Source organism: Ursus arctos, unplaced genomic scaffold (genome assembly GCF_023065955.2).
Source record: "Ursus arctos isolate Adak ecotype North America unplaced genomic scaffold, UrsArc2.0 scaffold_10, whole genome shotgun sequence".
Taxonomy (NCBI): Eukaryota; Metazoa; Chordata; class Mammalia; order Carnivora; family Ursidae; genus Ursus; species Ursus arctos.
Window position 1 is genome coordinate 77537564 of NW_026622764.1, and position 22037 is coordinate 77559600.

Below are 22037 nucleotides of genomic sequence, written 5' to 3' on the forward strand. Positions count from 1 at the left end.
GGGGGCGGGGGGGAGAAAAACAGAGGTCTAGAAGAGATATTTGAACAAATTGTAGCTGAAAACTTCCCTAATCTAGCAAGTGAAACAAACATTCGTGTCCAAGAGGCAGAGAGGACCCCTCCCAAGCTCAACCACGACAAACCTATGACACGTCACGTCATAGTACAATTCGCAAATATTAGATCCAAGGATACACTATTGAAAGCGGCCAGGGCAACGAAATTTCTCATGTACCAAGGCAAAGGCATCAGAATTACATCAGACCTATCTACACAGACCTGGATGAGAGAAAGGGCTGGGGGGGCATTTTTAAAGCTCTTTCAGAGAAAAACATGCAGCCAAGGATCCTTTATCCAGCAAGGCTGTCATTCAGAATTGATGGAGAAATAAAGACATTTCAGAATCGCCAGTCACTAACCAATTTCGTAACCACGAAACCAGCCCTACAGGAGATGTTAAAGGGGGTTCTATGAAGGTAAAAAGGCCCCAAGAGTGATACAGAACAGAAAGTCACAACCGATACAAACAAAGACTTTACTGGCAACATGGCATCATTAAAATTCTATCTCTCAGTTCTTAGTGCCAATGTAAATGGTTTGAACACTCCCATATACGCCACAGGGTTGCAGATTGGATAAAAAGAAATGACCCATCCATTTGCTGTCTACAAGAGACTCATTTCGAACCCAAAGATGCATTCAGACTGAGAGTAAGGGGATGGAGTACCATCTTTCACGCAAATGGACCTCAAAAGAAAGCTGGGGTAGCAATTCTCATATCAGATAAATTGGATTTTAAACTACAGACTATAGTTAGAGACGCAGAAGGGCACTGTATTATTCTTAAAGGAAGTATTCAACAAGTGCATATGACAATTATAAATATATATGCCCCCAACAGGGGAGCAGCAAGATACACAAGCCAACTCTTAACCAGAATAAAGAGACATATAAATAAAAATACATTAATAGTAGGGGATGTCAACACTCCACTATCAGAAATAGAACACCCTGGCAAACACTAAGCAAAGAATCAAAGGCTTTAAATGCCATACTCGACGAGTTGGACCTCATAGATATGTATAGAACACTACACCCCAGAACCAAAGAATACACATTCTATTCTAATGCCCACGGAATATTCTCAAGAATAGACCATGTTCTGGGACACAAAACAGGTCTCTACCGATACCAAAAGACTGAAATTATTCCCTGCATATTCTCAGACCACAACGCTCTGAAATTGGAACTCAACCACAAGGAAAAATTTGGAAGAAACTCAAACACTTGGAGACTAAGAACCATCCTGCTCAGGAATGACTCGATAAACCAGGAAATCAAAAATCAAATTAAACAATTTATGGAGACCAATGAGAATGAAAATACAACAGTCCAAAACCTATGGGATACTGCAAAGGCAGTCCTAAGGGGGAAATACATAGCCATCCAAGCCTCACTCAAAAGAATAGAAAAATCTAAAATGCAGTTTTTATATTCTCACCTCAAGAAACTGGAACAGCAACAGAGGGACAGGCCTAATCCACGCACGAGGAAGCAGTTGACCAAAATTAGAGCTGAAATCAATCAAGCAGAAACCAGAAGTACAGTAGAGCAGATCAACAGGACTAGAAGCTGGTTCTTTGAGAGAATCAATAAAATTGACAGACCACTGGCAAGACTTATCCAAAAGAAAAGAGAAAGGACCCAAATTATTAAAATTATGAATGAAAAAGGAGAGGTCACGACCAACACCATTGAAATTGGAAGGATTATTAGAAACTTTTATCAACAGCTTTATGCCAATAAACTAAGCAATCTGGAAGAGATGGAATCCTTCCTGGAAACCTATAAACTACCAAGATTGAAACAGGAAGAAATTGATTTCTTAAACAGGCCAACTAATTATGAATAGATTGAGTCAGTGATAAACAACCTTCCAAATAACAAAACTCCAGGCCCGGACGGTTTTCCTGGGGGAATTCTACCAAACATTCAAAGAAGAAATAATACCTATTCTCCTAAAGCTATTTCAAAAAATAGAAACAGAAGGAAAACTACCAAACTCATTCTATGAGGCCAATATTACCTTGATCCCCAAACCAGGCAAAGACCCCCTCAAAAAGGAGAATTACAGACCGATTTCCCTAATGAATATGGACGCCAAAATCCTCAACAAGATACTTGCTAATAGAATCCAACAGTACATTAAAAGGATTATCCATCGTGATCAAGTGGGATTCATACCTGGGATGCGAGCGTGATTCAATATTCGCAAATCAATCAGAGTGATACATCATATCAACAAGAAAAGACTCAGGAACCATATGATCCTCTCAATCGATGCCGAAAAAGCATTTGACAAAATACAGCATCCTTTCCTGATTAAAACCCTTCAGAGTGTAGGAATAGAGGGTACATTTCTCAATCTCATAAAAGCCATCTATGAAAAGCCTACTGCAAATATTATTCTCAATGGGGAAAAGCTGGAAGCCTTTCCCTTAAGATCAGGAACACGACAAGGATGCCCACTCTCGCCACTATTATTCAACATAGTACTAGAAGTTCTCGCAACAGCAATCAGACGACAAAAAGGGATCAAAGGTATCCAAATTGGCAAAGAAGAAGTCAAAATGTCTCTCTTCGCAGATGACATGATACTCTATATGGAAAACCCAAAAGAAGCCACTCCCAAACTATTAGAAGTTATAGAGCAATTCAGTAATGTGGCGGGATACAAAATCAATGCTCAGAAATCAGTTGCATTTCTATACACAAATAACGAGACCGAAGAAAGAGAAATTAGGGAATCCATCCCATTTACAATAGCACCAAAAAGCATACGTTACCTTGGAATTAACCAGAGACGTAAAGGACCTATGTTCTAGAAACTATAAATCACTCTTGAAAGACGTTGAGGAAGACATAAAAAGATGGAAAGATATTCCATGCTCATGGATTGGTAGAATTATCATAGTTTAAAATGTCCATGCTACCCAGAGCAATCTACACTTTCAATGCTATCCCGATCAAAATACCGAGGACATTTTTCAAAGAACTGGAACAGATAGTCCTTAAATTTGTATGGAACCAGAAAAAGCCCTGAATTTCCAAGGAACTGTTGAAAAGGAAAAACAACGCTGGGGGCATCACAATACTGGATTTCGAGCTGTACTACAAAGCTGTGATCTCAAAGACAGCATGGTACTGACACAAAAACAGACACATAGACCAATGGAACAGAAGAGAGAACCCAGAAATGGAACCTCGGCTCTTTGGGCAACTAATCTTTGATAAAGCAGGAAAAAACATCCGGTGGGAAAAAGACAGTCTCTTCAATAAATGGTGTTGGGAAAACTGGACAGCTACATGCAAAAGAATGAAACTTGACCAATCTCTCACACCATACACAAAAATAAACTCCAAATGGATGAAAGACCTCGATGTGAGACAGGAATCCATCAAAATTCTAGAGGAGAACATAGGCAGCAACCTCTACAACATCGGCCAAAACAACCTTTTTCATGACACATCTCCAAAGGCGAGAGAAACAAAAGATAAAATGAACTTATGGGACTTCATCAAGATAAAAAGCTTCTGCACAGCCAAGGAAACAATAAAAAAAACTACAAGGCAGCCCACGGAATGGGAGAATATATTTGCAAAGGACACTACAGATAAAGGACTGGTATCCAAGATCTACAAAGAACTTCTCAAACTCAATACATGAGAAACAAATAAACAAATCAAAAAATGGGCAGAAGATATGAACAGACACTTTTCCAATGAAGACAACAAATGGCTAACAGACACATGAAAAAATCTTCAAAATCATTAGCCATCAGAGAAATTCAAATCAAAACCACACTGAGATACCACCTTACGCCAGTTAGAATGGCAAAAATTGACAAGGCAAGAAACAATTGTTGGAGAGGATGTGGAGAAAGGGGATCCCTCCTACATTGTTGGTGGGAATGCAAGTTAGTACAGCCACTCTGGAAAACAGTGTGGAGGTCCCTTAAAAAGGTAAAAATTGAGCTACCCTATGATCTAGCCATTGCACTACTGGGTGTTTACCCGAAAGATACAGACGTAGTGAAGAGAAGGGCCATATGCACCCCAATGTTCATAGCAGCAATGTCCACAATAGCTAAATCGTGGAAGGAGCCAAGATGCCCTTCAACAGATGAATGGATTAAGAAGCTGTGGTCCATATATACAATGGAATATTACTCAGCTATCAGAAAGAACGAATTCTCAACATTTGCTGCAACATGGACGGCACTGGAGGAGATAATGCTAAGTGAAATAAGTCAAGCAGAGAAAGACAATTATCATATAATTTCTCTCATCTATGGAATATAAGAACAAGGATGATCGGTAGGGGAAGAAAGGGATAAAGAAAGGGGGGGTAATAGAAGGGGGAATGAAACATGAGAGACTATGGATTATGAGAAACAAACTGAGGGCCTCAGAGGGGAGGGGGGTGGGGGATTGGGATAGACCGGTGATGGGTAGTAAGGAGGGCACGTATTGCATGGTGCACTGGGTGTTATACACTACTAATGAAGCATCGAACTTTACATTGGAATCCGGGGATGTACTGTATGGTGATTAACACAATATAATAAAAAATCATTAAAAAAAAAAGAAAGAAATGGTCAGAAATATAAGCAAGTTGCTTCATACTATAATTAAAGCCACCTGGAAATGGAAGCATCATCCAATTTCATCAGTGATTTGAAGACTATTCCCTTTTGTTCCAACTTGGTACGAAGAAACTGTAGTACCAGAAATGTGGCGATCAGGTCCAGGAGACGCTCTCTTCCTTTTATACCTAAAAGTAGAAAACTCTTTTATATCTGTTGGAAATTCTGCATCTCAAACTGTGCCCATTTATAAAAGTTCTATTAAAGAAACAATACTATTAAACCATAATACATTAGCAGATCATAAAACTCTATAATTCTCTTCAAGATCCTTAACTAGGCTGTTATTGAAATAAAAAATAAGGATGAATGGAGCAAGTGCCATAGCACCCTGACAATTGTTAGGAAGCAATTACATCCATAGCTCGCTCTTTTGCCATATTTCGTAAACAGAGATGCATGAAGTTTGTGAAAGAAATTTAGTTTCTAGGCTCCTGCTACAAATAGCTTAGAGGAGTAAACCTAAATACACAACAGATAAACAATTGATACCCCTGGGTAGGTCAGCGTAGCAAATCATTTCTAGTGATTTGTACCATTGAAATAAATTTCTAGGCCCAAAGTGGAGCTGCTACTGCCCAGAGTGCCATGTCAGCGAACCAAAACCTAGATAACTTTTATGTCCCTATAAATACTCCACCTGATCAGAAGCACAATATATCCAGTTGGCCAATCCCCCAACACCAAGCCAACTCTGGGCACTATACTCACTTCCCTGTTCCTTGACCTTTCTAAATATGGTCTGATATGCAACCCCAACCAATCAGCATAAACCATACTTCTTGTTTCCTGCTTGCCTCTTTCTGTACGAGCTTGCAGCCCTGTCCCCTTACTTTGCAATTCTCTGGACTCTTGAGGGTAGAGACTGCCAGCTTCAGGAAGTGTAAAATAAACATTTTTTAGATCAAATGAATTGTCCTCTTATTATTTTAACAGTACCTACAGGTAACCAGTGTTATACACCTAAACCAAGATATTTTACTACATTATAAAATACTAAAATTGAAAATGAATGTTTATATATATTGAGACAGAAATTAACCCATTTCAATTTTCTTAAATGCAAGTTATGTATTTGAAATCACTTCATATAAAAAATTAGATTTCAAGTATTGTTATTTTTCAATCTCACATTCATGAAACAAAACTTTTAACACCTTTTTTTTAAAAGATTATATTTATTTATTTATTTGGCAGAGAGAGCAAGCACAAGCAGGGGGAGCACCAGGCAGAGGGAGCGGGAGAATCAGGCTTCCCACTGAGCAGGGAGCCTAATGCAATCATGACCTGAGCCAAAGGCAACTGCTTAACCGACTGAGCCACCCAGTCACCCCTTTTAACATCTATCTTGAGTGGATTAAGAACAAGCCACCCAGGACATGCCACTTTTATTTTGAGCTGAAGGCAATCAGGACCCAGAGGACTTAGAAATCTTTTTACCTCCCCTGTAGCTGTCTAAAAGAAATTAGAAAGGGGGCTTATATCAGGAAGAGAGCTATTACCAGAGAGAACTTTTTCATCTGAGGAATGTACCTGCATTGGAAAGCAACATCCATTTACTAAGCATTTCCTCCACTCATCTTCCTGTGAATCACCCCTGCCCCTCCTCCACTTGAAGCCCCACACCTCTCTCCCTTTCCTTAGCTCAGTTGCCTGGTTGCCCTTTAAGTCTCATATCTTTGTGGAGCTCCCTACTGTACAGGTATATATGTGTGTACATAATAAAAATGGTTTGTTTTTCTCTTGTTAATCTCCCTTTTATTACAGGGTGTCTCTGTCAAGAAACTAGAAGGGAGAAGTAAAATTATTTTCCTCCCCTGCAATCTTCACCATGGAGCCATAGTGAGTTGTCTGCTAGTTTCCCAGGTAAATTATCTTGATTTCCATCTTAGATGCTTGATAGATAGCACTGTTAGCATCACTACAACACAGCAATTCAGTGTTTTTGTTGTTGTTTTGTTTTGTGTGTGTGTGTGTTGGTTTTTTTTTTTTTTTTTTTACTATAAACTATTTTAAGCACACAGAAAAGAAAACAATATGATAGCTGGTCACCTTTTAACATTTCCCCACAACTGCTTCAAATTCTTTTTTATTGATTGATTGAGTGATTAAAATTCCTCTCTTCTTCAGAGGAAACAATATATTGTAATGTTGAAGCCATCTTGTATATGTCCTCCAATTCCCCACCTCCCACTCCCCAGCTTTTCAAAGGTAAACACTATTTGAATCTTGCAATTTACATTCTCATGATGTACTTTGCTTTTGTTGTTGTTATTTTGTAAACCATGTCTCACTCTTTTCCAAAGTTAGTTTCTACATATCATGTATTCTCCTTTGCTTAATCAATTAAATGTATTCTTCCTCTTTTGTATATACCTTACATATGCATATTTTATCCCTTCCTCTGTCTACATTTTTAAAGAAGTTTTTATTTTAATTCCAATTAGTTAACATACAATGTTATATTAGTTTCAAGTGTACAATATAGTGATTCAACACTTACATATAACACCTGGTGCTCCTCACATGTGTACTTCTTAATCCCCATCACCTATTTCCCCTATCTGGTAACCATCCCCTCTGGTAACCATCAGTTTGTTCTCCATAATTAAGAGTCTATTTCTTGGTTTATCTCTCTCTCATTTTTTTTTTTTTTTGCCCTTTGCTGTTTGTTTTGTTTCTTGAATTCCACATGTGAGTGAAATCATATGGTATTTGTCTTCCTCTGATTTACTTTGCTTAGCATTAATCTTTCTAGTCACATCCAAGTCATTGTAAATAGCAAGATTTCATTCTTTTTTATGGCTGAATAATATTCCATTGTGTTTATATATATCACATCTTCTTTATCCATTCATGTATGTTGCTTCTGAAAGTGATCTTCAGTAGGCTCATTAAACAACATTCAGTGCTTATAATTTTCAATTCATATTCCAAGAAATACTTAATAAACCTGTGTTAACATTTCTTTTTTTTTCCCCTTTTAAGGATTTCTGTCAGATAATTTCTCTATTCGAAATAAACACTAAGTCTATTTCAAGCTGAGTGCTCTCCTCAATTCTTCTTAAAAATAAAGTAATTTAGAGAACAAAAATATTTGTAAAGACTCAAATACACCTCTTTTTCTGGGAGACAATGGTTTTGGAAAAAAACAAAGCAAAACCTTGTCTTGTAATAATACACAATTTTGTTCTATAAATACAAAAGAACCTGTGCATAATATGTATATATCTGCACATAAGGCATTACTTTTAGATCACTGAGATAGCCAAAAGTACTTAAAAAAATGACATAATTTTAGGGGCACCTGGGTGGCTCAGTCAGTTAAACATCCAACTCTTGATTTCAGTTCAGGTCATGATCTTAAGGTCATGAGATCAAATCCTGCATTGGGCTCCATGCTGGGTGTGGAGCCTGCTTAAGATTCTCTTGCCCTCTCCCTCCGCCCCTTCCACCCCCTCCACCCCTGCACGCTCTCTCTCAAAAGAAAGAAAAAAAAAATGACATAATTTTCTTTATAAAGGAAAAAAGAATTAAATAAATTTTTAAAACAACAAAACCAATCCATTATCCCACAAAGAAAATCAACAGAGACAAAAGAAAATATGGGGACTATTTATTTTAGTGGGCTCTTCTTCTTCTTCTTCTTCTTCTTCTTCTTCTTCTTCTTCTTCTTCTTCTTCTTTTCTTCTTCTTCTTTTGTATTACATATAAAATCTTAGAGTAATTTTTAAATGATATTAATAAGCAACACATAATTCTGTTAAAAAATCATTCACAATAAAATTATAAAATACCTAAATAGTGTATCAGAGTCACTTAAAAATAAATTGAGAAATGGAAGGAAAGATAAAAGGGAAGTGAAGAAAAAGATAAAACAGAAAATTGGGTAGAGAGATATAAAAAATCAGGGAAAAAATCAGACATCTTGCAACTACATGTAGAGGAAAGATGGCAGAAAAACACATACAGAAAAATAACATGGATAACATGGAGATATACAGAATAGTACAGAGAAAATCTATGGGAAAGGCATATCCATAAAGAAAGCTCACTCATTGGCACCTGTGTTGCCACACTCCCTAGCTTTCCTCTTATTTCTCTGGCCATTCTTCCTCAATGTCTTTGCTGGCTCCTGTTCTGTCTGACCACTAAATATTGGCATTCCCAAGGATGGCCGTAAGCCCTCTTCTCTGTTCTAGCTAAACTCTCTCTTTAGGTGATGTCATACATGCCCATCATCCATGGCTTTAAAAAATGATAGTTCTCCCAAAGTCTTTCAATTCCGACCTTTTTCTGAGCTCTAGGCTCATAGAACCAACTAGATATCTCTTTCTAATATTGGCTAGGAATCTCAAACTTTAAATGTCCAAAACATAACACAATTAGTATGTTTAAAGGCTCAGTCTACAGTAGTTTTCCCTTCCCATGCTCAATCCTGAAAACTCTCCTTCTCCTTCAACTGTCCACATCTAATTATCACTAAAGCCTGATGTTTCTTAAGAATGAATCTCAAATCTTCCCAAGTATACACTTAAATTTTTAAAAAATTAAATATTGAGTAGATGCAACAAACAGTATATCTGTATGGTATAAATAATATAACAAACACCCAAGTATGAACTACCTACTAATGTATTATTTTTGTTTTAAAAATTATAGTAAAATACACATAACATAAAATTTACCATTTTAATCAATTTAAAGTGTACAGCTCAGTGCTATTAAGTACATTCACATTGTTGTGCTATTGTCATCACCATCTATCTCTGGAACTCTTTTCATTTTGTTTAACAGAAACTCTGTCTCCATTAAATAATAACTCCCCCATTCCCTACTCCTCGCAGACCCAGGCAACCACCACTCTACTTTCTGTCTACGAAATTGACTGTTCTTGGTATCTCATAAAAGTGGAATCATATGGTATTTGTCTTTTTGTGACTGGCTGATTTCACTTAGCATCATGTTTTTGAGGCTCACCTATGCTGTGGCATGAATCAGAATTCCTTCATTTTTAAGGCTGAATAATATCCATTGTATGTACAGATCACATTAAAAAAAAAGATTTTATTTATTTATTTACTTGAGAGAGAGAAAGTGACTAAGAGAGCAAACAAGCCAGGGAAGGGGCAGAGGGAAAGGGAGAAGCAGACTCCCTGCTGAGCAGGGAGCCCGATGTGGGACTCAGTCCCCGGATGTTGGAATCATGGCCTGAGCTGAAGGCAGATGCTTAACCAACTGAGCCACCCAGGAGCCCTATATCACATTTTCTTTATTCATTCATCCAGTAATGAACATTTGGGTTGCCTCCACTTTTTGACTACTTTTTGAATAATCCTGCTATGAACACGTGTGTACAAATATCTCCGAGTCCCTGCTTTTAATTCTTTTGGGCATATACCCAGAAATGGAATTGCTGAGTCATATGGTAATTCTATTTTTAATTTTTTGACTCTATTGTTTTCCATAGCAGCTACTATTTTACACTGCACCAGCAGTGAACAGGGCTCCAATTCCTCCACATCCTCACCAATACTTGTTCTTTTCTGGGTTTTTTTGTTTTGCTTTGTTTTATTTTTGTTTTTGTTTTTTATAGGAGTCATCCTAATGGGTGTGAGGTGGTATCCAACTACCCATCTTAAGAAACAGAATATAATCATTACCTTGAAAGTGTCTGTGAGCTGTGTCCCAATTGTATTCTCTTCTGCTCCCTTTCAGAAACTACCACCATACCGATGTTTGTGTTGATCACTCAGTTCTACCACAGGTTTGTACCTTGTTTATATGTCTTAATCCTAGTTTGTAGTACATCTTTTTCACATTTTATATTTTATTTATTTTTAATGAAGAAGCATTGCTGATGTTAATGTAGTCTATTAATCTTTTCCTTTATGACTTGTGCCTTTTTTACATTAAGAAATTCCTCTCTGAATGATAAATCAAATACTTCAAAATGTTAACATTCTGGGGAATTCAGGTGAAGGTATCTGAGAATTCTTTGTACTGTATTTGCAACTTTTCTGCAAGGTTAAAATTATTTCAAAATAAAAAGTGAAAAAAAAACCCCACCTTTCCTGTCCTAAAATCATAAAGATTTTTTCCAGTATTTTCTTCCAAAAGTTTTATTGTTTGTCATTCATACTTAAGTCTTCAGTCTATTTGCAATTTTTGAGTATGGTATGAGGTAAAGGGTCAAACTCTACCTTTTTCCTTATTGTCTGGTTGTCCCTATTACCACTGATTGAAAAGTCCATCTTTTCACCATTGATTTTTTTTTCTAAATTATAACCACCCTAGTGGGTATGAAGTATTACATCGCTATAGATTTTAATTTCCCTGATGACTAATGAGCCTGAGCATCTTTTCATGTCCATATTAGTCATTTGAATATCTTCTTCAGAAAAATATTTATTCAAATCCTTTGACTATTTTTTAATTGCATCGTTTGTCTTTTTATTACTGAGTTATAAATGTTCTTTATATATTCTGGATACCAGTCCCTTATCAGATATCTGATTTGCAAATATTTTCTCCTATTCTTTGTGCTGTCTTTTCATTTTTCAATTCCACACATTTAAAAAATTCTGTATTGAGGCATAATTGACATATAACATACAATTTTAAATTTGATCAAGTTTAGTTTGTCTATTTTCCTTCTGTGCTTTTGGTGTCAAGAGACCATTGCCTAATCAAAGGTCATGAAGATTTACTTCTGTTTTCTTCTAAGAGCTGCATAGTTTTAACTCTTATATTTGTAAGGAAGAGATCCAATTTCACACTTTTGCATACAGATATCCAGTTGTACCAGCACAAGCTGTTTGTTGAAAATATGGTTCTTTCACCATTGAATTGTCTTGACATCCTTGTCAAACAAAAATTGACCATAAATATAGAGGCTTATTTCTGGATTATCAATTCTATTCCATTGATTTTATTCCATTTATCTTTATGCCATTACCACATTGTCTTGATTACTGCAGCTTTTCTGTAAGTTTTGAAATCAAGAAGTATAAATACTCCTATTTTTTTTCAAGATTGTATTGGTCATTCCACGTCTTTACGTTTCCATATGAATTTTAAGATCAGCTTGTCAATTTCTGCAAGAAAGTAATCTGAGATTTTGATAGGGAGTGGACTGAATCTGTAGATCATTTGGGGGAGTACTGTCATCTTAATATCAAGGCTTCCAATCCATGAACATGTGATGTTTTTCCATTTATTTAGATCTTTTAAAACATTTTTCATTAATGTCTTATAGTTTCCAGTGTACAAGTCTTGCATATCTTTTGTTCAGTTTATTCCTAAGTATTTCATACTTTTTGATGCTATGGCAATCCTTGTCATATCTGTTATTAAATTATGCAAGTAAAATAAGCAGAAAGGTATGCTCGTATTTTTCCTAAGCTCTGAAATATTTTGTTGGGTTACAATTATCTATACTTTGAATATTTGGTAGAAGATGGGGGTAAAACCATCTCAACCTAGTGTTGTTTTCTTATCTTTTTTTCAGAAAAATTTTTATTATGTTATGTTAGTCACCATACAGTACATCCTTAGTTTTTTATGTAGTGTTCCATGATTCGTTGTTTGCATATAACACCCAGTGCTCCATGCTATATGTGCCTTCCTTAATACCCATCACTGACCTATCCCAATCCCCCAACTCCCCTCCCCTCTGAAACCCTCAGTTTGTTTCCCAGAGTCCATGGTCTCTCGTGGTTCATTCCCCCTTCTGTTTACCCCCTCTTCATTCTTCCCTTCCTTCTCTTACTGATCTCCCTGCTATTTCCTATGCTCCATAAATAATTGAAACCATATGATAATTGTCTTTCTCTGCTTGACTTATTTCACTTAGCATTATCTCCTCCAGTTCCGCCCATGTTGCTGCAAATGTTGGGTAATCGTTCTTTCTAATAACTATATAATATTCCATTGTATATATGGACAACATCTTCCTTATCCATTCATCTGTTGCAGGGCATCTTGGCTCCTTCCAGAGTTCAGCTATTGTGGACAATGCTGCTAGGAACATTGGGGTGCATATGGCCCTTCTCTTCACTACGTCTGTTTCTTTGGGGTAAATACCCAGCAGTGCAATTGCTGGGTCATAGGGTAGCTCTATTTTTAACTTTTTGAGGGACCTCCACACTGTTTTCCATAGTGGCTATACCAACTTGCACTCCCACCAACAGTGTAAGAGGGTTCCCCTTCCTCCACATCCTCTCCAACATTTGTTGTTTCTTGCCTTATCAATTTTGGCCATTCTAACTGGCAGAAGGTGGTATCTCGATGTGGTTTTGATTTGAATTTCCCTGATGGCTAATGATGTTGAAAATTTTTTCATGTTTCCGTTAGCCATTTTTATGTCCTCATTGAAAAAGTGGTCATATCTTCTGCTCATGTTTTTATTTGATTATTTGTTTCTTGTATTGAGTTTGAGAAGTTCTTTATAGATCTTGGATACAGCCTTTTATCTGTAGTTTCATTTGCAAATATTTTCTCCCATTCTGTGGGTTGCCTCTTTGTTTTGATGACTGCTTCCTTTGCTGTGCAGAAGCTTTTTATCTTGATGAAGTCCCAAAAGTTCATTTTTTCTTTTGTTTCCCTTGCCCTTGGAGACGTGTCATGAAAGAAGTTGTTGTGGCCAATGTCGAAGAGGTTACAGCCTATGTTCTCCTCTATGATTTTGATAGATTTCTGTCTCACATTGAGGTAGTTCATCCATTTGGAGTTTATCTTTGTGATGGTGTGAGAGAGTAGTCAAGTTTCATTCTTCTGTATATAGCTGTCCAATTTTCCCAGCACCATTTATTGAAGAGATGGTCCTTTTTCCACTGGATGTTTTTTCCTGCTTTGTCAAAGATTAGTTGCCCATAGAGCTGAGGGTCCATTTGTGGAGTCTCTACTCTGTTCCATTGGTCTATGTGTCTGTTTTTGTGCCAGTACCATGCTGTCTTTGTGATCACAGCTTTGTAGTATAGCTTGAAATCAGGCAACGTGATGCCCCCAGCTTTGTTTTTTCTTTTCAACATTTCCTTGGCGATTCGGGGCCTTTTCTGGTTCCACACAAATTTAAGGGCTGTTTGTTCCAGCTCTTTGAAAAATGTCATTGGTATTTTGATCCAGATGGTGTTGAAAGTGTAGATTGCTCTGGGTAGCATAGACATTTTAAGTATGTTTATTCTTCTGATCCATGAGCATGGAATGTTTTTCTTTTTGTGTCTTCTTCAATGTCTTTCAAGAGTGATCTGTAGTTTCTAAAATATAGATCCTTTATGTCTCTGGTTAAGTTAATTCTGAGATATCGTATGATTTTTGGTGCTATTGTAAATGGAATCAATTCCCTAATTTCTCTTGCTTCAGTCTCATTGTTCATGTATAGAAATGCAACTGATTTCTGACCATTGATTTTGTGTTCTGCCAAATTACTGAATTGTTGTATGAGTTCTAGTAATTTGGTGGTGGAATCTTTTGGGTTTTCCATATGAAGTATCATGTCATCTTCGAAGAGAGAGCTTGACTTCTTCTTTGCCAATTTGAATACCTTTTATCACTTTTTGTTGTCTGATTACTCTTGCAAGGACTTCTAGTACTATGTTGAACAATAATGACGAGAGTGAGCATCCTTGTCGTGTTCCTGATCTTAAGGGAAAGGCTTTCAGCTTTTCCCCATTGAGAATGATATTCACTGTAGGCTTTTCATAGATGGTTTTTATGAAATTGAGGAATGTGCCCTCTATCCCTACTCTCTGAAGGGTTTTAATCAGGAAAGGATGCTGTATTTTGTCCAAAGCTTTTTCTGTATCATTTGAGAGGATCATATGTTTCTTGACTCTTTTCTTGTTGATGTCATCTATCACACTGATCGATTTGTGAATGTTGAGCCACTCTTGCATTCCAGGGATGAATCCCACTTGGTCTTGATGGATAATCCTTTTTAATGTACTGTTGGATCCTATTAGCTAGGATCTTGTTGAGAATTTTGACGTCCACATTCATCAGGGATATTGATCTATAATTCTGCTTTTTGATGGGGTCTTTGCCTGGTTTGGGGATCAAGGTAATACTGGCCTCATAGAATGAGTTTGGTAGTTTTCCTCCTGTTTCTATTTTTTGAAACAGTTTCAGGAGAATAGGTACTATTTCTTCTTTGAATGTTTGGTAGAATTCCTGGGGGAATCCGTCAGGTCCTGGACTCTTGTTTTTGGGGAGGTTTTTGATCACTGCTTCAATGTCTTCATACTTAATTGTTCCTTTAGATAATCAATTTCTTCCTGTTTCAGTCTTGGTAGTTTATAGATTTCCAGGAAGGCATCCATTTCTTTCAGGTTGTTTAATTTATTGGCGTATAGTTGTTGATAATAGTTTCTAATGCTCCTTCCTATTTCATTGGTGTTGGTTGTGATCTCTCCCCTTTCATTCATAATTTTATTAATTTGGGTACTTTCTCTATTCTTTTGAATAAGTCTGGCCAGTGGCTTATCGATCTTATTTATTCTTTCAAAGAATCAGCTTCTAGTTCTGTAGATCTGCTCTACTGTGCTCCTGGTTTCTAATTCATTGATCTCTGCTCTAATCTTGATCAACTGCCTTCTCGTGCATGGGTTAGACCTGTTCTGTTCCAGCTCCAGCTTCTTGAGGTGAGAACATAAAAATTTTAGATTTTTCTATTCTTTCGAGTGAGGCTGGGATGGCTGTGCATTTTCCCCTTGGGACTGCCTTTGCATTCTCTCATAGGTTTTGGACTGATGTGTTTTGATTCTCATTAGTTTCCATAAATTTCTTAAGCTCTTCTTTAATTACCCATTCTTTTTTTTTTTTTAAGATTTTATTTATTTACTTGACAGAGATAGAGACAGCCAGCGAGAGAGGGAACACAAGCAGGGGGAGTGGGAGAGGAAGAAGCAGGCTCATAGCAGAAGAACCTGATGTGGGGCTCGATCCCATAACGCCGGGATCACGCCCTGAGCCGAAGGCAGACGCTTAACCGCTGTGCCACCCAGGCGCCCCTACCCAATCATTCTTGAGCAGGATGGTTCTTAGTTTCCAAATGTTTGAGTTTCTTCCAAATTTTTCCTTGTGATTGAGTTCCAGTTTCAAAGCATTGTGGTCTGAGAATATGCAGGGAATAATCTCAGTCTTTTGGTATCGATTGAGACCTATTTTGTGACCCAGTATATGGTCTACTCTGGAGAAAGTTCCATGTGCATTCGAAAAGTCGAGTATTCTGTTGTTCTGGGGTAGTGTTCTGTATATATCTATGAGGTCCATCTGGTCCAGCATGTCATTCAAAGCTCTTGTTTCTTTGTTGATTTTCTGCTTAGGTGATCTGTGTATTGCTGAGAGTGGAATGTTGAGGGTCCCCTACTATTAATGTATTATTATCTATATGTCTATTTATTCTGGTTAAGAGTTGGCTTGTGTTTCTAGCTGTTCCCCTCTTGGGGGCATAGATATTTATAATTGTCATATCCACTTCTTGGATACATCCTTTAAGAATAATATAGTGTCCTTCCGTATCTCTAACTACAGTCTTTAGTTTAAAATCTAATCTGTCTGATATAAGAATTGCTACCCCAGCTTTCTTTTGAGGTCCGTTGGCATGAAAAATGGTTCTCCATCCCTTCACTTTCAGTCTGGATGTATCTTAGGTTCAAAATGAGTGTCTTGTAGACAGCATATGGATGGGTCATGTCTTTTATCTGATCTGCAACCATGTGGTATTTTATGGGAGCATTTATGTCATTCAGATTGAGAATGATTATTGAGAAATATGATTTTAATGATGTCATGTTGCCTGTGAAGTCTTTGTTTCTATAGATTGTAAATTTCTGTTCTGTATCACTCTTGGGGTCTTTTTACTTTTATAGAACCCCCCTTAATATTTCTTGTAGGGTTGGCTTGGTGGTCACATATTCTTTCAGTTTCTGCCGGTTTTGGAAGGTCCTTGTCTCTCCATCCATTCTGAATGACAGCCTTGCTGGATAAAGGATCCTTGGCTGCGTGTTACTCTCACTTAGTGCTCTGAATATGTCTTGCCAGATTTTTCTGGCTTGCCAGGTCTCTGTAGACAGGTCTGACATTACTCTGATGTTTCTCCCTTTGTAGGTGAGGATTCTCTTCCCCCTGTCCGTCTTCACGATTTTATCCTTGGATCTAAGATTTGGGAATTGTACTATTATGTGACATGGTGTTGGTCTGTTCTCACTGATCTTGGGAGGGGTCCTTTCTGCCTCTTGGACATGAATGCTTGCTTCCTTTGCCAGATAAGGAAAGTTCTCAGGTACAATTTGTTCAAATATCTGCTCTAGACCTCTCTCGTTCTCCACGCTCTCAGGGATGCCGATGATTCTGATAGTGGAACGTTTCATTGAGTCAGTAATCTCCCGTAGCCTGCATTCTTGAGATTGGATTTTTTTTTGAGCCAAGTTTCCATTTTTTCCTTCTTTTCTAAATCATCCTATCTTCCAACTCACTAATTTGTTCCTCTGCCTCATTTACCCTGGCCATCAGAGCATCCAGTTTAGACTGCATTTGATTCATAGCATTTTTAATTTCTGCCAGATTCGCTCACATTTCCACCCTTAGAGATTCTATATTCTCTTTAATATTTTCGTCAATATTTTTTTCAAGCCTACACATCATCTTAACCATTGTTACTCTGGACTCCATTTCTGACAATTTGGTTATATCCATCCATTAGTTCTGTGGCAGAGGCCACAGTGTGTGTTTCTTTCCTTTGTTGGTGGTTCCTCCTCCATGTCATTCTGATGAGAAGTGGTTGTGGGGACGTACAGAGTCCAGATTATTGGACCCAAGCAATGTACACTTGTTTTATAGGGACCTTAGGGATGTGGGCTTCTTGATTTTTCAGCCTGCCTTCTGGGGGAGGGGCCTGCCGCGCTGATACTTAGGCAACCCTGTTTGGGTAGAGTTGCCCTGTCCCCTGTGAGAGAGGGTGGGGATGGGCACAATGCGAACCGGTATTTCCAGGCTTTTGTTCTCTGGTGGCTTTCCCTGAGAGTTTTCTGTGACTTTTCTGAGAGAGCAGCAGTGGCCTCTGTCTCAGAATAGAGAGATCGCAATTGCTCTCCACTGAGCTTTCCTGGCCACTTTAACTCTGTTTCTGTTGGTGCTGCTAAAAACCCTGCAGCCTCCTGGGTTGTGCGCCCCACAGCCACTCTCCCAGTCTTCACTTCCAGGGCCGATGTCTCTGTCCTTTGTGCTTCTAACAGGCCAGCTGCCCCCAGTTTCTGCATGCACTCCCAAGCTCCCGAGCTCCTGGTTTCAGTCTAGTTCGAATGAGCACTCCAGAGCTCTGGTTTTCATTCTGGCCGCAAGCACGTTCCCAAGCTCCCGGTCTCAGTCTGCTTTCTCCCGAGCTCCCGGTCTCAGTCTGCTTTCTCCCAGGTGCCAGTCCGTGAGTCTGGCCCGCTCCCCAGTGCAGGAGGCTACTGCTTCCCGGCCCCCGAGTGCGGTGGCTCCCTCCCCTTTCCGATTATCTTCTGATATCTCTGCGCGAATTCACGGCTCCCTGCTTTGTACCTCAATACTCAGTGCTGGAGATGTTTGTTTGTAGAGATGCAGATGTATCTACCTACCTCTCGGGCTGATTTCATGGGTGTTCAGGATGATTTGGTAGATATCCAGCTCAATTCAGGGGACCAGCTGAAAAAACGTCCCTTACTCCTCCGCTATATTTTTTCTCCCTCTAGTGTTTTTTTCTGTGTTGGAAGGTTCTAAACTAATTTCTTTAATCACTACAGAATTATTCAGGCTTTCTATTTTTTCTTTAGTTGTGTGTGGCAAATTTATTTTTTCTAAAAGTTCATCTAAGTTTTAAGACTTATTGGCATAAGGGTGTTCATAAGTTCTTGTTTATGTTTACCACCTTTTGTGAAATACTCTCTTTTACTCTGAGTATTGTTTATAATGCCTTCTTTCTATCTCTCCTTTTTTGTTCACTCATGCAATTTGTGATTTTTATTAATCTTTTAAAAACCCAACTATTTTTTTTTGCTTATCTTGTGTGTGTGTGTGTGTGTGTGTGTGTGTGTGTGTGGTTCTGTACAAATTTTAGGATTGTTTGTTCTATTTCTGTGAAGAATGCCATTGGAATTTTGCATTGACTCTGTAGTTTGCTTGGCGTATATGAACATTTAAGCAATATTCCAATCCAAGAGCATGGAATATCTATTTATTTTTGTCAATTTTTCCCATCAATATCTTATAGTTTTCATGTACAGGTCTTTCACTTCCGTGGTTATATTTATTCCTAGGTATTTTATACTTTCTGATACAATTGTAAATGGGATTATCTTCTTAAAATCTTTTTTCTGATAGCTATCAGGGCATAGAAACATAACGGATTTTTGTGTATTGATTTTGTATCCTGCAATTTTCTTGAATATGTTTCTTAATTTTAACAGTTTTTTGGTGGCGTTCTTTAGGGTTTTCTATATATACTACCATGTCATTTGCAAATAGCAACAGTTGTACTTCTTCCTTTCTGATTTGATGCCTTTTATTTCTTTTTCTTGCCTAAAACCCCTTTCCTACTAGGACCTCCAATACTATGTTTAATAAAAATAGGGATAGTGGGCATCCTTGTCTTGCTTCTGATCTTAGAGGAAAAGCTTTCTGTTTTTCACTATTGAATATTATGTTAGCTGTGGGCTTGTCAGGTATGGCCTTTATTACGTTGGGGTAAATTCCCTTCATACCCATTTTGTTGAGAAGTTTTTTCATTCTTTCTTTTTTTAACATAAATGATTAAAAAATTGTCATGTTTTTTCTGCATCCACTGAAATGATCATATGATTTTTTTATCCTTCATTTTGTTAATGTGGTATATTGACTAATTTGTAGATGTTGAACCATCCTTGCATCCCTGGAATAAATCCTACTTGATCATGATACTTTTAATGTATTGTTGAATTTGAGTTTCTAATATTTTGTTGAGATTTTTGCATCTGTAATCATCAGGATATTGGCCTGTAATTTTCTTTTCTTGTAGAGTCTTTGTCTGGTTTTGGTGTCACATGAATGGTGGCCTCATAAAATGAGTTTGGAAGTGTTCCTTCCTCTTCTACATTTTGGAAGAATTTGAAAAGGATTGGTGCTAATTCTTTAAATGTTTGGTAGAATTCATAGTGAAGCCATCTGGTCCCAAACTTTTGTTTGTTGGGAGGTTTTTGTTTACTAATTAAATCTCCTTACTAGTAATGAGTCTGTTCAAATTTTATGTTTCTTCATGATTCAGTCTTGGTAGGTTGTATGTTTCTAGGAATTTATCTATTTCTTCTATTTTGTCTAATATGTTTGCATATAATTGTTCATAGTAGTCTCTTATGACCCTTGAGATTTCTGGGTATCAACAGCTATGTCTCTTTCATTTCTGATTTTATTTGAGTCTTCTCTATTTTTTCTTGGTGAATCTAGCTAAAGGTTTTTCTATTTTATCTTTTAAAAATAGTTCCTGTTTCATTGATCATTTCTATTGTCTTTTTAGTCTCTATCTCATTTATTTCCACTCTGAACTTTGTTATTTTCTTCCTTCTACTAACTTTGGGTTTAGTTTGTCTTTTCCTAGTGTAAAGTTAGGTTGTTTAATTGAGATCTTTTGTTTATTGCTATAAACTTCACTCTTAGAGTTGCTTCTGCCACATCCCATGTTTTGGTATATTGTATTTCCATTTTCATTTAGCCCAAGGTATTTTTAAATTTCTCTTCTGATTTCTTCTTTGATCCATGGGTTGTTCAGTAACATGTTGTTTAACTGCCACATATTTGTGAATTTTCCAGTTTTCTTGTATTCTCTAGAAGTATTATTGTTCTACATTTTGGTCTATGTTCCATCTGAAATTTATTTTTTTCAATATTTTATTTATTTGAGAGAGAGAGAGAGAAAGAGCAATCGGGGGAGCAGCAGGCAGACGGAGAAGGAGAAGCAGTCTCCTTGCTGAGCAGGGAGCCCAATGCGGGGCTTGATCCCGGGACCCTGGGATCATGACCTGAGCTGAAGGCAGATGCTAACTGACTAAGCTACCCAGGTACCCCTCATTGAGTATGGCATGAAGTAAGGGTTGAGGTTCTTTTTTTTTTCCATTTGAAAACCCAATTTTTCTAATATCAGTTTCAAAAAGTTTTCCTTTCCCATTAATTTTATTGATGTCTTCGAAGAAAACCAACAGACTAAATATGCAGGTCTCTATCTGGACTTTCCATTGTGTTCCATTAGTCTATTTAGTGTATTAGTGCATTAGTGTATTTTTATGTCAATACTATACTGGCTTGTAGCCCTTAAGTTGTGCATTCCTACTGTCTTCTTCTACAAGATTATCTTGATTATTTCAAAGTTTTTTGCACTTTCATGTAAATTTTAAAATCAGCTTGTCAGTATGTATAAAAATGTCCCCTGGAATTGCAGTGAATCTCTTTCTGGGATCTTTCTTCTGTTCCATTGATCTATTTGCCTTTACTGTCATCAATACCATACTGTCTTTATTACTTAGCCTTATAGTAAGTCTTGAAGTTGCACAGCATCAGTCTTCCAACTTTCTTCTTTGCCTCTCCATATAAACTTTAGAATCAGTTTGTTCATATCCATAAAATAACTTTCTGGGATTTTGATTGGTATTCAATTGAATCTGCAGATCAATCTTGACAATACTGTTTTCCTATCTATGAACATGGAACATCAATCCATTTATTTAGCTCTTCTTCGATCAGATTTTTAATTTTCTTCATATGTCTCTTATACATATTTTATTACATCTATACCTAAGTGTTTCATTTTTGAGGGTGTTAATATAAATGATATTGTGTTTTTAATTTCAAATTCCATTTGTTCTTTGTTGGAATATAGGAAAGCAATTGGCTTTTGTATATTAACCTGAATCCTGCAATCTTGGTATAATTGTTCACTAGTTTCAACAATTTTTTTACATCATCTGCAAATCTGATTAAAACCTTTTTTAAGTTTTTATTTTAATTTCAGTTAAGTTTCAAGGTTTTTTTGTTGATTCTTTTGAATTTTTAAATAGACAATTATATATGGGGCGGCTGGGTGGCTCAGTCATTAAGCGTCTGCCTTCGGCTCAGGGTGTGATCACGGCGTTCTGGGATTGAGCCCCACATCAAGCTCCTCCTCTGGGAGCTTGCTTCTTCCTCTCCCACAACCCCTGCTTGTGTTCCCTCTCTTGCTGGCTGTCTCTATCTCTGTCAAATAAATAAATAAAATCTTTAAAAAAATAAATAAATAGACAATTATATCATCTCTGAACAAAGAAAAATTTAATTTCTTCCATCCTGGTCTATGTATCTTTTACTT

At 37.2% G+C, this 22037-nt stretch overlaps 1 protein-coding gene and 1 long non-coding RNA gene across 4 annotated transcripts in view; one reads left to right on the forward strand and one right to left on the reverse strand.

Annotated features, from left to right (window-relative positions):
- Positions 1 to 22037, forward strand: part of LOC113251160 (uncharacterized) — an 85629-nt gene that overhangs the window by 9757 nt on the left and 53835 nt on the right. For both annotated transcript variants that reach the window (XR_003314326.4, XR_007188887.2), the window contains exons 2-3: positions 6473 to 6571; positions 10424 to 10472. This is a non-coding gene — a long non-coding RNA (uncharacterized LOC113251160). The remainder of the gene's footprint in view (positions 1 to 6472; positions 6572 to 10423; positions 10473 to 22037) is intronic.
- Positions 1 to 22037, reverse strand: part of PARP4 (poly(ADP-ribose) polymerase family member 4) — a 128022-nt gene that overhangs the window by 6689 nt on the left and 99296 nt on the right. For both annotated transcript variants that reach the window (XM_057309855.1, XM_026492939.4), the window contains one exon: positions 4701 to 4833. In XM_057309855.1, the coding sequence (XP_057165838.1) occupies positions 4701 to 4833 (133 nt within the window). The remainder of the gene's footprint in view (positions 1 to 4700; positions 4834 to 22037) is intronic.